The sequence below is a fragment of the Drosophila willistoni genome, unplaced genomic scaffold (genome assembly GCF_018902025.1).
Source record: "Drosophila willistoni isolate 14030-0811.24 unplaced genomic scaffold, UCI_dwil_1.1 Seg143.1, whole genome shotgun sequence".
NCBI classification, from domain to species: domain Eukaryota; kingdom Metazoa; phylum Arthropoda; class Insecta; order Diptera; family Drosophilidae; genus Drosophila; species Drosophila willistoni.
Window position 1 is genome coordinate 604,051 of NW_025814102.1, and position 17,018 is coordinate 621,068.

General features: G+C 37.0%; 5 protein-coding genes across 5 annotated transcripts in view; 3 read left to right on the forward strand and 2 right to left on the reverse strand.

The window, feature by feature from the left end:
- Nucleotides 1–735: 735 nt before the first annotated feature.
- On the forward strand, nucleotides 736–2,302 carry LOC6648296 (BLOC-1-related complex subunit 5). The gene has a single exon (XM_002070852.4). It carries the CDS (start codon nucleotides 925–927, stop codon nucleotides 2,053–2,055), a length of 1,131 nt encoding a protein of 376 aa, XP_002070888.1. The 5' UTR covers nucleotides 736–924; the 3' UTR covers nucleotides 2,056–2,302.
- Nucleotides 2,303–2,865: 563 nt separating this feature from the next.
- On the reverse strand, nucleotides 2,866–4,705 carry LOC6648297 (AH receptor-interacting protein). Its single transcript, XM_002070853.4, has 3 exons — nucleotides 4,489–4,705; nucleotides 4,196–4,372; nucleotides 2,866–4,131 (listed from the first exon to the last, which is right to left on the reverse strand). The coding sequence occupies exons 1-3, from the start codon at nucleotides 4,579–4,581 to the stop codon at nucleotides 3,439–3,441; spliced, it is 963 nt and encodes a 320-aa protein (XP_002070889.3). The 5' UTR covers nucleotides 4,582–4,705; the 3' UTR covers nucleotides 2,866–3,438.
- A 640-nt stretch (nucleotides 4,706–5,345) lies between these two features.
- LOC6648298 (activating signal cointegrator 1) lies at nucleotides 5,346–7,197 on the forward strand. Its single transcript, XM_002070854.4, has 5 exons — nucleotides 5,346–5,482; nucleotides 5,545–6,543; nucleotides 6,599–6,720; nucleotides 6,789–6,983; nucleotides 7,041–7,197. Exons 1-5 carry the CDS (start codon nucleotides 5,415–5,417, stop codon nucleotides 7,121–7,123), a joined length of 1,467 nt encoding a protein of 488 aa, XP_002070890.1. The 5' UTR covers nucleotides 5,346–5,414; the 3' UTR covers nucleotides 7,124–7,197.
- Nucleotides 7,188–7,685, reverse strand: LOC6648592 (migration and invasion enhancer 1). Its single transcript, XM_002070855.3, has 2 exons — nucleotides 7,564–7,685; nucleotides 7,188–7,494 (listed from the first exon to the last, which is right to left on the reverse strand). Exons 1-2 carry the CDS (start codon nucleotides 7,587–7,589, stop codon nucleotides 7,233–7,235), a joined length of 288 nt encoding a protein of 95 aa, XP_002070891.1. The 5' UTR covers nucleotides 7,590–7,685; the 3' UTR covers nucleotides 7,188–7,232.
- Nucleotides 7,686–7,782: 97 nt separating this feature from the next.
- Nucleotides 7,783–17,018, forward strand: part of LOC6648594 (mannosyl-oligosaccharide alpha-1,2-mannosidase IA) — a 58,965-nt gene continuing 49,729 nt past the window's right edge. Inside the window, exons 1-2 of the mRNA XM_023179151.2 lie at nucleotides 7,783–8,020; nucleotides 8,879–9,835. Of these exons, the coding sequence (XP_023034919.1) occupies nucleotides 9,155–9,835 (681 nt within the window). The 5' untranslated portion in view covers nucleotides 7,783–8,020; nucleotides 8,879–9,154. The remainder of the gene's footprint in view (nucleotides 8,021–8,878; nucleotides 9,836–17,018) is intronic.

Consider the following 17,018-nt stretch of genomic DNA (forward strand, 5'->3'; position numbering starts at 1 on the left):
ATATATGTTTATCTAGATCCGTTACGTATTTAACACTAAAATCTATAACACAACCGTTACTTTGAAAACCAAATGGATAGCTGTAATTTAATTGTTCCTTTTTTATGTTCTTAATTTTAATGATTAAGATTTATGATTGAGTTGAGTTGTTGGGATTAAAATACGGAACTCTTAAATTCGAATTTAAACAAATACTTTGAGATAGGGGGGAAATAATGAAGTAAAAGTAATCTTATGTATGTAGGTACATACATACATTTTGAATTGTAAAATTCGTTTTAAAAAATTATTTTTGCTATGTTTGGAAAATTAGTTTTGAAAATTTTTTTTTTTTTTAATTTTTTGTTTCTTTAAAAATATTAAATTACTTGTTAAATATTTTTTGGTCAGTTTTGAAAAATTTTCTTTTAAAATTTTTTTTTTTTTTTAAATTTTAACAAAATGAAAAAAGCCAAAAGCAACGAAAAGCTTTTATTGCGTCGGAGTTGCAAAGAAAACTGCACTTCCCACGCATTTTTATTCCGCACATATTGCACACACACACCAGCACATTATAGCTCGTTCTAAATCCGTATTTTAAGACGTTATATTTAAAAAAAAACAATGTGACCAAAGCATCACTGGTAACATTAGACATCCCACACTAAAGGATACTGTTGAGCTCATGTTAACGTTATCGACATTATCGGAGCAAATCTATCGTTATCGAAATAACAGGTTGGCAAATTTATTCACAAAAGCTAAGCGAATTCCGACTGCGGCGAATATTGGCTTGCGAGCGAATTGCTGGGGCCAAATAAATAAATAACAAAAAAAAAATTTTGGAAAACAACTAATCGTAAACGCTTGTGGACAAGAAACAAGGGACAGAGAGTGGGTGCGGCAAGTCCCATTCCTGCCCCAGTTAAACAAATCTTTTAATAAATGGGTGCCGAACATTCACAGCAGCGTGCCGAGGCCGATGGCCATGACATCTTTGATAGACCAACTGGTCATGTACCTGGCAATGGTGAGGGTGGTGGCAGCAGCTCCACAAATCCAATTTCATCCTCATCAATAGCACTAGCTGCTGCAGCGGCGGCAGCAGCTAATCAAAAACGTGGACGCGTCCAACCGAGGCAGCCTGGTGGACATGGTCAGGGTCAGAGCGCCCAGCAGACGGCCAGTAGCATTGTGATAGCCAGTAAACAGCTTATATCGGATACCGCCTCACCAACCAGCTCCGAGATCATGATGAGTCGACCGCCCTCGCCGCCTTTAAGTGTTTGTTCGGATTTGCCGTATGTTTCCTATACGGATCGTCCTATTGGCGGTGATTCACCAAAGATACGTCAAAAGCCATCGGCTGCCCAAATGTTCCAACAAAAGGGAGGCAATAGCAACGCCAATAGAGCTGCAGCTCGAAAGTCTCATCCCGGCGGCTTTACCACATCAATTAAACCAAAACGTCCCCAATCGACAGCCTCCAGTCATAATATAGTAATTGTTAAGCCCGGTGCTCGTGATACTCTAGATGACATTGATCCAGACTTGGCCCGTCTTCGGCACATTCCGCAGTTTTTGCCCGTACTTCGGGAGTCTATTACATCGGCGACATATACACGAGATTCTGAGATTTTAGAACGTTTGCATTCACAGCATTTAACCAATATTTGCACACGCATGCAAACCCATCTCAATCTCTGCGCCACTCATGTGGCCAGTGAGCAAAATCATCTGGTGGAGCGAACCAAAGTGGTTAGTAATTCGATTACCACGCTCTTTGCCAGTTTTGTGGACATGCAGAAGACCTATGCCTCCTATGCGGAGCAATTTGCTAAAATTCGTGGCATTTCACAGCAATTAAGTCGCTGCAATTCGCTGCTCCATGAAAATATAGCCAGCTTGGAGGCCATTAATAATTATCTCGATGATGAGGATCGTTTGGAGCCTTTCGTTTGGCGTACGGATGATAATAAGCTACGAGGCGAGGCCGAGGGTGCGGCAGCAGCAGCAGCAGGGGCATCATCCTCCTCATCCGTTGCTGGTGGTAACACACGTTTATGGCGACTCTAAATCGTACCAAAGATTAGATTTAGCTTTTATTTTATTGATATTGTCTATTGTGTAATAAATATATTCCTAGTTTCTATATGCATACATACATATATATAAGAACAGTTTGCGTGTTAAAACTCCTTAATTGTTCCGATCTCTTCTCTACGGTTCAGCTATATAAAAAAAACATAAACATATTAACTACACATACTTCCAATTGATCTGTAAATAAAAAACCAGTTGAAATTATTCCAAAACTATTAAATTTTAATGATTTTCATTCAATTATACTTACTAGTTTTCGAGTAACTTCTTTTTGCTTTAATACCTTGTCTTACAACTAAAATGATTCAAAATTAGCGATTTAGGATCGATCAGAATCTAAAGATGCATTTCCGAGAAAAACAAATCCATATACATACATATGTAGACAACATCTATGAATACTTTTTATTATTAAACGTTTCCTCCATTTATAACAAACACACAAAAATGTCTGACTAAAATTTTACATGGAGCTCAACTATAGTTATACACTTAATTAATACATTTATAAATAATTGTTACTATAAATATATAGTTATTATATGTAGTATCAGAGATACAATATACATTTACAATGCCATCGACATGGATTTTCAACACAGTTACAATTCAGTTTCAGCTTTTGGGTTTGGGTCTTCATCTGGCGATTTCTCGTTTTAACCCAATGGATCAGATTATTGATTTATTGTTTTATCTTAAATATAATTCGTTTACTGCTACACATACAATAATTCGACCAAGTTGACGACTATAGTCATGAATACATAATTGGGCTAATTAAGGTTCACGCAAAGTTTGCCGCGAAATTTTCCACTAATTACACATAATACCGGTAGAGGCTTCTACCTAGTCGGGGTAGCTAAAAACATAGATAATAAGAAGCAGAGTGCCATCTTCGATAGATAAAGTGCCGCATTCAGACGATTCTTGGATTTTCAATTTGGGTAGCTAAAGCTTTAACATCTTTTTAAGAGAAATGCAACAAAACAGAAGTAATTACTTTTGTGTTTTAAGCTTAAATTTCCCTCGACCTACTCCACCGACTTTGTTTTGGTTACTGCCTCGCTGTTGCCCTCCCTTCCGCGCTGTCGTTGTGGTCATCGGTTTCGTTAGACGTCTTTTGCAGCAGCAGAAAATAATTCTACACGTCTTGTAGAGTGTCCAAAGGCAAAGAAGTAAATTCAATAAGCAGCAGACACAAACAAATCCCTTGGCCCCAATCTCAGCCAGCGAGACAATGAAACTGTGTCGCGCCAGTAAACGTAAGACCAAGGGATCGGCTAATTGTTAACGCTTCTGCTCATAGCCATTCCAATAGACCAGAAGCAGTAACAGGAAATTGGCACAACTTATATTCTAGAACAATTTCTGCATATGCAGTCGGTCCTCTACGTTGCGCTCGTGCTGTTGGTCATCCAATGTTTTCAATTCCTTGGCCACTGTCGCCTTAAGGCTAGCATCTAAAGCCAAGGCATCCATAAAATCGCGTTTGGCCAGTGTAGGATTCCAAGCGCCGGCATGTGCCTTTGCCCTGCGGAACAATGCCTTTACATTGCGTGGATCGAGGGCAAGAACCTCATTGCAATGCTCGATGACGGCATAGAAGTCACCAGCCAATAGTCGACATTGGGCATAGTTGAGGAGCAATGGTGCCTTAATGCTGGCCAATTCCTGCCATTCGGCATCATGGGGCTTCTCCTTTAGCATCAGTTGTTCAATCATGCCGACTGCCTCGCGATAGCAGGTCTCCGCTTCGGATATTAGATTGGCCTTGTACAATTTGTTACCACGCTCCCGCAGCGTATTGGTGGCTAACATTTTCTCATCATCGGACATCTGCCAGCGTTCCTTCTCATACTCTTCGGGCAATTCAATGGACGTTAGCTCGAGAGTGAATTCCAGATCACAAGGATGCTGCAGCAGATCATCCAAATCCTCGTAGCCCATACCCTCGTTTTGTAGGGTCATGCCACAGCAGTGACGACGCTCTTCGGGCTTTTTGCCAATGTCCCGCAGGGTTTTCGATATGAACGGATATTGGGCACACAGCTATGGAAATGGGGAAATTAGTTCACGACCTGGGCATGACCTCTTTTCCCGAATGTTCGCTTACCGTTTTGTGCACTGTAAACTTAGCCACCTCATTCAAGGACATTTTCTGCACAATCACCTCCCAGACCTCCAGTTTGAATTTCTTGCCCAGGACTAGTTCCATGGGTTTGTTCAGGACTCGGCTATCGTCCACCAGGCGCGAATCCTTAGCTCGTCGCGTCTGAAAATGAAATTTCACCTGCAAAACGAAAGGTGAGAATTGTAAAAATGTAATCTGATTGAAATGTGGCCTTGGCCCAATTTCTGTAGTGCCATTGGCCATAGTCATAGCAACTGTTGCTCCCTTCTACTTACCCTTGTACCAGGTATCAGTTCAATATATTTGTTGCCAGGATTTATGATCTCCTTGCGTATTGGCTGCACATCATTTTTCTCTTGATGTTCCATTGCAAATTAATCTGTTTTTTATTTACTTTGACTTGTATTCGTGTAAAAACAAAATTGTCGTTTTTCCGTATTGTCCTGCGCTAAGCTCTTTTCTTTCCCGTTGAATATTCTCGAATTAAACAAAACCAGTGTTGCCGTTTCTGGCTTTTTTTTGGTTAGATCTAGCTTTTTAAATTGAAAAGACAACAGAGGGTTTTGTTTTGGGTGTTTTTTGTTATCTTTTTAGCATTTACAAATAAAATATAAAAACAAAAACAGCTCTTGCTTAATTAAATATTATCTACAAGGTTCGCTAAGTTTCCGATAATGGGAAAAATTAAGAATAAAATATGTGCGATTTTGTTTAGAGTAAATAGATAGACAATACCTAAGAATGACATAATTTGATGATGTTGTTATTTTCGTCTTTGGCAATTAATATAATAGACTAATTAAATTAACAAAATAATTTGTTTTATGATTTATGTGTTTCTTTTCAGTTTTTTTGCGCTGTAAATAGTGTACAATAAGAACTGCAGGGAACAGCAAACTCTCATCTTCTTAGTGGGGTTGACCGCCCACAGCTACAAAATATATAAATTTGCTCAATTGGTGCTTTAAAAAAGTGTTCATTGGTCGAGATTTCACTGTATTTTTATTCCATTTTACATCTGTTAAATTGGCCGGCTGTAATAATTTGTAGAATTGGGATTACAAAATGAAGTTAATCAACACTAGTAAATATTTGGAGATGACAAGTTGACAAGTTGAAAATGGCTATGTTGGCAGCACTTTCATTTACCTTTTGAACACCATCAGCTGTGTATGACACTCGAGAGAAACTACCTAAAATTATGGAAAATTGGCTAAGGGATTCGCTGTCCAAATGTTTGGAATGTGTGGTGACAGAGCAAATGATGTCGTAGGTAGCCACACATTTGTAACCACTGTCTACTCTAACCTTTTTGTTTCTATTATATTTAGAGCAATTTTGGCCATCAAAACGGATCAGGATTTTGATAATTATTTTGGCAATCTGCTAAGCGAAGAGAATGAGGAGCATCGTTTGTTTTTGCTCAACTGCCGCCGTATGCTATTGAGTGGCAAACAGCCCAGACAGAGGTCAACGAAGTCGAATCAGAACCACTCTCCACCAGCACCAGCGGGCAAATCTGGATCTGGAAAATCAGGCAAATACACCAATATATATGCCAGCGAGACGAAAGTGCTAAAGGGCCGACGTCAGTGTCAGTGCCAGGCCACCCAGCACAAGCTGATTAATAATTGTTTGGGCTGCGGGCGCATTGTGTGCGAGCAGGAGGGTAGTGGACCATGCCTTTTCTGCAATGAATTGGTTTACACGGCTGCCGAGGAGGACCAACTGCTGGCCAAGGCTCACAGCGGCCAAACAACAAAAGGCAACAAGAAAAAGCAGCAGCAGCAATCGCAATCCCAATCCCTAGATCAGGCATTGGCTCAAAGAGATCGCCTTCTGGAATATGATAAAAATAGTGAAAAGCGAACGACTGTTATTGATGATGAGTTGGACTATTTTCAGGAGAATTCGGTCTGGCTGACAGAAGAGGAGCGCGAGAAATTCGAGCGCCTTAAGAGTGAAATGCAGGAACTAAAACATGGAAGTCGACTGAAACGTAAAATTAAAATCGATTTCGCTGGACGTGAAGTCCAGGATGAGCAACCTGAGCAGCGTATAATGCAAGAGCTCCAAGCTAGCATTAACAGCAGCAAAGGGAATTTTACTTCTGGTCTAAGCATGGCGGCCCCGAATCTGGATATGGCCAAACCGCTTGTATATAGAGCCAATAAAGATTTCAAAACCTCAATGGCAACTATCTCCAATGATGGTCTAGAAAGGGTATACAATCGGGTGCAGGATAAAGAACTAATGGAAATGCAAGACATGCGCCAGTGTCTGTCCATGCACCAACCGTGGGCATCACTTCTTATAGCAGGCATTAAAAAGTAATTATCCATCATCTGTATTGGTTGTAGAAACCTACATAATAATTATTTCCAGGCACGAGGGGCGCGTGTGGTATAGTGAGCATCGTGGACGTCTTTGGATAGCTTCAACGTCTAAGCTTCCCCATGACGAGGACATTGAACATATGGAGCAATTTTACAAGCAACTTTATCAAGGTCTCAAACTCTCTCGCCTTCCAATATAAGTCCGAAATTTATAAAATTTCTTTTTTATTTCACTCTAGATCCCAATTTGAAGTTCCCGGAACATTATCCCACAGCCAGCCTCTTGGGATGCGTCCATGTTGACGATTGTTTGCCTCAGGAGACATATAGAGATTTATATCCGCATGGAGAATCGGACAGTCCATATGTTTTGGTATGCACAAAACCTGAACAATTGCCGATTTTTCTACCTGTCCAGGGGGATCATAAAATATGTAAGTTTCGACGAAGTCCTAGGACTACCAGACTAAACTAAACTCCATTAATTACAGATGAATTGCCTCTGAAAACACACAATGCAGCCTGTAAGACGCTATTGAAGGCCAGAGCTCTGGCCGCAAAGGCAACCAATTAGAGTCTTTATTTCTCTCTACACTGGGATGACAATCGACATTCCACTTAAATAAAAAATTGTGATCTTTTGTGAAATTGGAATTTAGTTTTTACTTTGGACTAGGAATAAATCACATAATTTGGCAATCTTTAATGGGCTCCTCTTTTACAGTCTCCAACTTCTCGCCAATTTCTGCTCGTCGCACTTGAGTTAGGACACTCTCATGTTGTGGAAAGGCAAAGCATGATAACTTTGAGTGCACCAATTGATCATCGATGGTTACCTCAAAAGATCCCCTTCTGCCCTGATGACAATCGACTTCAATTCCCGGCACCTTCTCCACTAAAAACTGTTTAAGCATTTGACATTGCAAACTAAAATTGCATTTGCCACTAAAAAACGAGAAGACATACGAATTCACACAAATAAAGGGCATTGCACTGTAGTTTCTTCATACACACCAATATTCCACATCCACCTTAACCATTACATAAATAAACAAAGTGGAATTAAAAAACTCCACAAAAATGTTTAAAGTAAGTTTATTTTTAATTTCCACTTAGCAGTGTTCAACACTATCAGCTGATTGCTAGCCAAATTAATTTCCAACACTACTGATAATTAGCAGACTCAAAAAGAGTCACGATAACATGGCATGATATTAACAGGCCAATGTTAGTAGACTGTTAAACAATAAATCGCTCTTCTTTATTTTTTTTTGTTGGTTTATAAATAAAAAATTAAATTTTAACCGTTCCGTGTGTCGTGTGTTGTGTGTCATAAGTGCGTGCAAAATTGATTTACAAATTCCAACTATTTGTTACACATGAAATGTATGAGCGAAATGCATTAGCAGCCACTATTACGACGGGCCTGGCTATGATGGACGGCTTGTTTAAATAATAATAGAAAGTGAAGGTGGGCAATAGCATCGACAACAAAAACAACAACAACAAAAGCACTAGCAGCAGCAGCAACATTGGCAAAAAAAAAAAAACGGAAAAAACTAACGCCACCAAAAAAAAAAAAGGAAAAAAAACAATATAAAAAGTGCAGAGACGCCCTCACTAAAGCATTTCCTTCCCAATTGTCTATACCAACCCTGATATTGTTTTTGTTTGTTGTTCGACCGTACGGTTTAAGCTAACGGCATTTTTGCAAAGCAAATTGTTATTGCAAAAAAAAAATGTAAATTTACTGCGCGTGCAAAATTTACTGCAAATGTTTTACTTGCAGTTTGTACCAAGGAAAAATTCATGATGAGACCAAATTTCGTGATATAAGAATCATTTAAAATATTTTCATTGCGCACTTCAATTTGGCTTACCTACTTTTATATTTGAATTTAATCAAGACAACTTATTGCATTGAGAAATATTTCAATTTTGGTAAAATTTCCTCATCCGAATACAACAAAAATATGTATGTATAGAACTGTATGTAAACGTTAAATGAAAGCCGTGATCTAATCTCGTATAAACGTTGAAGCCTGTCTATCCCCCTGTGTCTCTGTGTATGTGTGTGTGTGTGTGTATGCGGTTTCGTCTCAGATAGCTTGTGTTGTTGCTGCTGTTATTATTGTTGTTACTGCTGCTGTCTCTTTGGAAATGCCACGAAGCGACATCGCCTCGAATATATAGCAAGCAGAGTAAAAAAAATAAACATTCGTTTAATTGTTTTCTATAATCAATTTCTCAACATCTTTCATCTCCCTTCGTTTCTATTTTTTTCTCCAATTGCAATTGCTGACGTGTGTTGCAAAATTTATGCCAACAGAGAGAACAGGAATAAAAGCAACAACAATAACAACAACAATGCACTGCCAACAGCTGTTTAACTAAGCGAGCGAGCGAGCGAGCAAAAGTAAGAGGCCGCGTGAGAGAGAGAGAGAGCGAGAAAACAACAGGAAACCTTCAACTACCGGCAAAACCTCAATAAGCACAAAAACAAAAACAAACCAAACCAAACCAAACCAAACTACATAAAAAGGAACCGAAAAAGAACTGATAAAATTAAGTGGAATCAGCTGATAGAACAAAAAAATTTCAAAACATGTACCGAATTGGACCAATCGGACGGAAATCGAACTTCCATTCAAGAGAGAAATGTCTAATTGGACTCGTTCTAATCACCCTGTGCTTCCTATGCTTCGGTGGCATATTCCTCCTGCCCGATAACTTTGGCAGCGATCGGGTCCTGCGCGTCTATAAGCAGATACAAAAGGCCGGACCGGAAATATTCATTCCAGCCCCACCGCTGGCAACGGATCACGGCGGTGGTCATGGCCAGCCACATGGACGTTCCGAAGATCAGGCTGCACGTTATTTGGGCGATCGTCAGAGATTAGAACAAAAGATACGTGCCGAGTTGGGTGACATTCTGGATGAGCCACCAGTGGCAAATGCACAGGGGGCAGGTGGTGCGCCTCCGGCTCCAGCCGGTAGCAATGCTGGTGAGATGCAGGCGCCCGCTCCGGCTGTAGATGATCAGCAGATTGGCGATTCAGTTCTAGATGATACAAATCATGTGGCCATTCCTGTATTAGCTGCACCGGTCTCAAATGGAGATTCTCCTCTCGTTTCCACCCACAACAACAATAATAACAATTCACCATTGGCATCATCATCATCATCGCAATCTCAATTGCAATTACCGATGGGTGGCGGAGGCAACGCTGAGGCAGCGGATACTCTAGATGTCACACTGGATGAGAAGCGTCAAAAAGTTAAAGAGGTAAGTGAAACGGAAAAGAACTAAAAAAAGAATCACTACAAACTACAATTCTATTGACTCAATGTGATAAAAACCATCTGGAGCATATTTAGTCCATATGTTTCGTTTTACAACTTAATACATATATACAAAAATACATTTGAAAGTTTAAATTTAAATTTTAAAAACATTTTAAGTTACGTACTTTGTTTTGAATTATAACCCCTATCTTATCTTATAATCCCCAACGAGATAGATGCTGAACTAAAATTTAGTCAGTGACCTGATTTGAACTCTCTTTCTGTCTCTCTCTCTCTCTCTCTCTTTCCCCATCCCAATAATCCCCATCCAATCTATACCCAATCAACTTTTGCTATCTCCCTTACGCTCTAGTCTGCTCAATTTTAAAATGCCGGAAGCTGATTTTCGCCAAACACCAAAGCCTGTATACCCTAACAAACCAACAGTTGTCTGACTATGACAGTTAAAGAGAATAAAGAAATTACTTTAACTAGAATCGGCGAAGAGGACAGACAAGCAGAGATGTCCAGAGATGTTGATCCAGAAAAAAGACAATTATACAGACATTTTTTGTTTGCTTAATGAAATCATAAATGTGTATACAAAAAGAAAGAGAAGAGTTTTTTGCAACGTTAGTAATTATCAACATTCCAATAGTTGTTTTGCACATCTGTATGAACATAGAAATGTGTATTCATACATATATTTATATATAGTTATATACATATGTGTAGTACAAATACCCCCTCCCACTTCCTTATGCGCTGTTTGGCCAGTTGACAACAAATAAAATAGCGCTGCTGCCTCTTTGCCATAATTGTTTATAGAAACAACACACACACGCAAACCCACAGACACGTCACACAAAAAAAAAAAAAAATATGTATAGTGCTCGTACTCATACCATATTAAATGTGTATAATATTTTAGTGATATGTTCCTCATACACATATACAATTTACACATAACAAATATTGCAAACGAAACTAAAATTTGAAATTCGCAAACTTTCACTCGGTTTATGAATCGATCTGATTGTGTGCTCAGATGTCTCTCTATCTATCTATCTATCTATCTATCTATCTATCTATCTATCTATCTATCTATCTATCTATCTATCTATCTATTCACCTGATCATGGCAACTGCCAAAAAAGTCTTCTATTTCTTTTTTATTCATTCTTCTCCCTCGTTTGGCTTTGGCTTTATTCCACTGACCCAGAATCGTAGAACAGTATAACAAGCGAAAAAAAAAAATGGATAAAAACAAAGACGAATTAATCATTAACAACAATTAAAAGATCTCACACTCCCTCTAACGTTGGGGTTCCCTCTCTTTCTCTCTCACCAAATCTTTGTTTTGTCTTTTGCCTTGTCATATTTTAAAATTTTTTTTGTTTTAAATATAAAGGGTATGTTTGGGCTATGTTAGACATGTTTAAAAGCCAACAAAATAGACAAATCGCTATATTTGTTTTTTTTTTAGTTGATGCATTTAGCGACCTTTGTAACTTGCGTTGTGTTGTGACTCGCTTCGCCGGCACGAGGTCAAATAGTTTGCGAATAAGTATAAAAAAAAGTTTTGTTTTGTATATATTTTATATTTCGATATATTTCGGCCACTTGATTCTTTTTTTTAATAGATAAGTGAAATCAGTTTGTAGTTATTACAGGGTGTTTAATAGACTATTCACGTGCATTTTGATTAAGAGTTGATTTGTTTTTATTTCAATAGAATTTATTTAATTGCTTTTGTTTCTATTGGTGTTGTGTGTGTGTGCCTGTGTGTGAGCGTAATTGAGAGCAATAAATTTGCTGATATATATCAATAAATGCTGTTTAATAGACTTTTAAATACTTTCAATTTTCAATTGTAAAGTACATAAAAGCAAAATAACAACAACAAAATAAATTCACCTTGAAGTGAAAGTTAACAATCAGTTCAAAATAGATTTGTATTGCTTCTTTGCCTAGCTTCAATCAAAACGCGTTTTTTTCTTTTTTTCCAAAATGCTAATGAGATACAAAGTCGAGAGGTTTTGTGTGACTGCTGAAATAGATAATTCTATAACAGTTTCGTCGTACAATTTGCCTTAGGGGGGACACTCTCGCGTTGTTTACCACCTGTCGATCAAACGATCGCCACCTTGTTTTTGCCCAAAGGGCATTGGATAGGTTGTAATTAGAAGTTGTCCATCCCATTAAGTATCTGCTATACCATGATCACGATTCTTTATCAATCGAATGGAATTAAATGGTCTTCAAATGCCAGTTTTAAGTTATTAAGTAACTAAGTGCTCTGATCGTTTGTTCATGTCTTTTAAGTGTACGTAAGATGCCAAATATTTATTGATAACCCATTATAGTCAACGGAATTGAGTTATCGCTTCGGTTGATTGGCAACCAGTTTTATAGCATTTATTATTTATTTTGACCAGAATAAAAAAATTTAAAAAAACACTGTAAAAACTGTTTTATAATGTAGGTTAAGCTCAATATTCAATGTATGTAAATACGAGATATATCAATCAATTTGTTGATTCTCTACAAAAAAAGATGAAGAATTGAGTTTGATTTACAAATATCTCAAAATCTATTAGAGCTCTCGTGAGATATCCAATCGTTTTATGGTAGTTTATATTTGGTAAATAAAATAAGAATATGTAAAATATATAAATATTTTTGCAGAAAAAGTTAGACTCTGTCTTTGCCAATCTTTTTTCGCTTCATTTAGTTGTAATTCTCAACTAGTTTCAGCGTTGAAGACATGGTATGTGTACAGACAACCTTCTTACCTTTTTATGCTGCTTTTAAAGTGATCTTCTCTTGAAGATTGAGCTCGACTCGCCTTAAGTGACTAAAATTTTTGAGGTTATGTGTTTCCTCAAAAATGAACTTTTGTTACTCAAGAAAAGATTTCAAAAATATTGTACTGATTTTTTAATTTTAATCGATGATAACTGAAATAGGTTCCGCTGGCTGTTAATAACTAATTCATACAATTTTCAGACTTTAAGTTTGAATTGCAAAACTTTGTGTGGTTTAAATTAAATAGAAACAGTAAATATATATCAGATTGTAAATGTATATTAAACGAATGAGACCACTATAACAAATAAACGATGAAACGTTATTTAATACAGTGTTAATAACATGATTTTTGTGTTTTCTAAGCTATTCAACACAAACGTGGCAATAAGTTGGTTTTTTCTTAACTCTGATACTATAAAATTTAAATTTTTTGTTTTAATAGTAAAAGTCTTTAAACATCCAACATCTTTATACTTATACATATCCAAACATACGTCAAAATCTCCAAATTTCTAAATATTTAAAAACCCTTATCTCGCGATTTTGTTAATATATTGAACAATCGTGGTGCATTGATCATTATTTATAGAAAATAGATAAAAAAAATATTAATTAAACTTTTGCTGATTAAAAAGTCTTTTTCGGGCAACTGTTTTAGATTAATTTGAAAACATTTCAAATGATGTGATGCATCACATTGTGTCGCTATATTCATAAGTAGCAATTTTTCATTCATATGTGACTCCAAATTAGTCAGATTAGAAAATATGGTATATTTTTAATTACGAAATATATATATTACTCATGAAGTATCTTTTTCGCCATATTGCATTCACATTTAATCCTTCGATTGTATAATTAATTTCTGATTAATCAGTAAAGCAAATAAGTCGGACCGACTGAACAATGCTTATGCTCTGATAAGAGTGAATGAAATGAGATTGCATCATGAGAAGGGAATTTACTGTATGAACTTGTTTCTTTCAAAAAACCTTCAATGAATGAAGGAAATTGCTATTTGGAATTGTCGGAATTTGTGGTTTGTTATATTTCGAACCTCCCTCGTTTCCAGCTTAAACAACTTTCCTTTCTGTCGATTCTTTTCACTCTACCATTCACTACTCTCCATGTGTTCAGAGTTCACTTTGCATACAAAGTTCATAGCATTTAAATAGACATTAAAAATTCATCACCATATGAACAATTTCAATCATTGTCAGGCTTATTTGAGCATAACATTTATATATTTGGTAGATTTAATGACGGCGGGGCATATGAAAACAAAGACAAAAACAAAAACAATAGTTATTTGTATGTAATGAAGGTTGGTCAACATACATATATAAACAACTTGTTGAAGGCGTCCGCCTATTTTTGGATGGATGGGTTCAGTGACCCAATTTTCTATAGCAGCAGCAATCCTTTGTTTAAATTTACTCATCGATGTTTAGTTTTGTTGGTGGGGTATCAAATGCTCTACTAAAAGAAAAACGCAGTATTTTTGCAGTATGTATTTTTATTCTATGTACAAAGTAAATGTAAATGTATGTATTCTGTGTATTTAATTGGCTCAAGTGTGTGGGTTTGGCTTTCACAAAAACAACTACGAAATTTCGTGCTATGCATACAAAAACAAAACTTACAAACTAGAATAGATTGGATGCAACATGCGAGACACATTTTTACTAGAGAAGTTAATTACCATGCTCATGATACTCTATTACCCTTTCTTATAAGTAATCTTTAAGTAATTGGTTTAGAGAGTATGGCAAAGTCGTTACACAATTTTTGACAATGAATTTTCTTTTGCCCTAATTAAGGGTAAACTGTTTTTATTTTTTTGGGGGCCATTTTGGTTTTCTAATAGATCCAATTTAATTGTAGTGAATTGAAAATCAATAGAAAACTATGTAAATAGTACAGTTCACGATGGCTTTATTATTTTTTAGAGTCATACTGTCAATATCTAGACATGTTTGCTTGAATTACTTAAATTACTCATACGCCTCGTACGCTTTTTGTCATAACACAAATTCAATTTTGACTTAATTTTATCTACTTGAGACACAGAACTTCCTTACAATGCAAATCGAAATTCAAAGAAAACCAAGAACAAGAGAAATACCTCTTATCCTCTTATGATAATTCTCTGAAAACCTTTAAAGGGAAAGGAAAGCAAGAGATGTGTACATAAACCTCTTGAGATAATTCTTAGAAAATCCTCGATAAAGCATCATTTCAATTTGCGTGATTCCCACAAAGATTTCTGTGTAATTAAGAGGAACAGGTTATCAGTGATTTCGAAAAGTTCACCCTTTGCCATGTCTCCACCCGGCTCCTTCCCCCTCATTGCGCTGCTGCTACTGTTGACCTTTCATTCAATTTGAAGGGATATGGAAAACATTTTATCTTGTAGTTTCCGTAGTAACATCGGGAGTACTGAGAGTAGTTCTCGTGCATGTGTTTTGTTTCATTATCATTTCGTTCCTCACAGGAGTAAAGAGAGAGAGAGAGAGAGAGGGCAAAAGAGGGCAAAGAGCGTAAAGCTTTAAGCTAAGTAATAACACTGTTCAACAAATTATTGTTTGTCAAACTCAAACCGCAATGCATAATTTTTGCTTCTGAGAATATTCACACAATGCAATTTCTAAAGTTAGCTTTATTTTCTTTATTATATCCTGTCAAATATATGGGCGAAGAATCATTTTGATTCAAAATTACCATTATTTACAATTTTTTTATTTTGAGTAGTTCTTAGCATTTAATTTATTGTTAATGTATTGATCCTTTTTCTGTACTTAATACAATCATTGATACTTTCACACTTTTAAAAATTCATGTTTTTATGATTTTCAAGGGGCTTTGCTATCCAATTGGTTTGTGTATTATGTTTTCAGTAGAAATGTTTTTGTTTTTGTGTTACACAGTGTAATAAAGCTTTTACGCTTGGCTATTTTTGGCGCCAAAATACTTTGAGAACCCCAAAGCGAAAACGAATGCATTTGTAGGCGGCAGGGAAGAAAAGCTTGCGATGAGTGTAGTCCGAGTATATTAACTACAAGAAATGATTAGGTTTAATTTCATGAATGAAACTTAACTAAGCTTATGAAATTTTACTTATAAATTAATACAAAATTTGAAACATATAATAAGAATTCGAATATGTATAGAATTGGTAGTGCATACGATAGTCGTCTAAATTGACAATTGATTCTCCTCCCTTAACTAATTTCTGCACAACCATAAATTTTGGCATTCGGCTTCAATGCGACAACTCTCGACTCGTTTTCGTTTGACGCGACTCGAACTCGCACTTGAGGCACGAGGCATCCATCTGAACTCGGCTTTGGCTTCGGGTTCGGCTCGGAGCCGCCAGTCAAAAGGAATCACTAGGAAAACGAAATATTAACGGGGTGGAGAAGGGTTGGGCGGGTGCGGTGGGTAGATGGTGGTGTTGCTCTGTCTGGTCTGGTCCGTTCTGGCTTGGCTTTGCCTTTGGCTTCTTCTGTTGATGTTTGGCTCTGGCGCGTTTAATATCTCGTCTGCCCTGGTAGAGTCAACTCCACAACTTGGTGCGCTCATCGCATCGGCATCAGCATCGGCATCGGCATCGGCATCGCATTGCATATCGCATTGTCGTTGGTCGTTGTTGTCGTCGTCGTCGTCGTCTTGATTTCGGTTTGTTCAACTTCGGTTCTTCGGTTGTTTCAAGTCGATTCGTAATGATTCAAGGCTACATCTGCACCTGCAGCACCAGCAGCACTACCAGCAGCATCCGTTACCTTTCTGTTTACCTCCGCCAAAGCGCATAAATATAAACACGAAACAAAAACATCCTTTTCCCATTGTTGTCGTTGTCGTCGCGTTGCAAAGCGTTGCGTTGCGTTGCTTTACGTTGCTTTACGTTACGTTCTGTTGTCTGGTACAAGAATTCTGGACTTTTTGTTTGGCTTGATATTAATTGTGGCCAACCTCTTTTGTCCTGCAACAGTCCGCCGGAAACGGATGTGGAAGTGCAATGTGTTTGATGTGACACCAATTATTTTGTAAATATTATATTACATTGTTTTTTTTTTCTTGTGGCAACAACAACAACAAAAACAACAACCAGTGACCATCAATAACACTAAATTCAATTGGATTTTAATGAATTTAATTCTCTTGAGTCTTACTTTGCTTCACAAACAGACTTTCAGTTTTAATTTTTAAGATAAAGCCAAATTAGCCTTAATCTCTTGATTTTGAATATTTTAAAAGAGTTTTCAGTGGATAATATTACTCTAAATCTTTAATGACCTTTAAGCGAAAATCATTTACGTCTAGTATACACTTTCTTAACAACGTTAAAAGTATCTAAGTTTCTATTAAAGTAA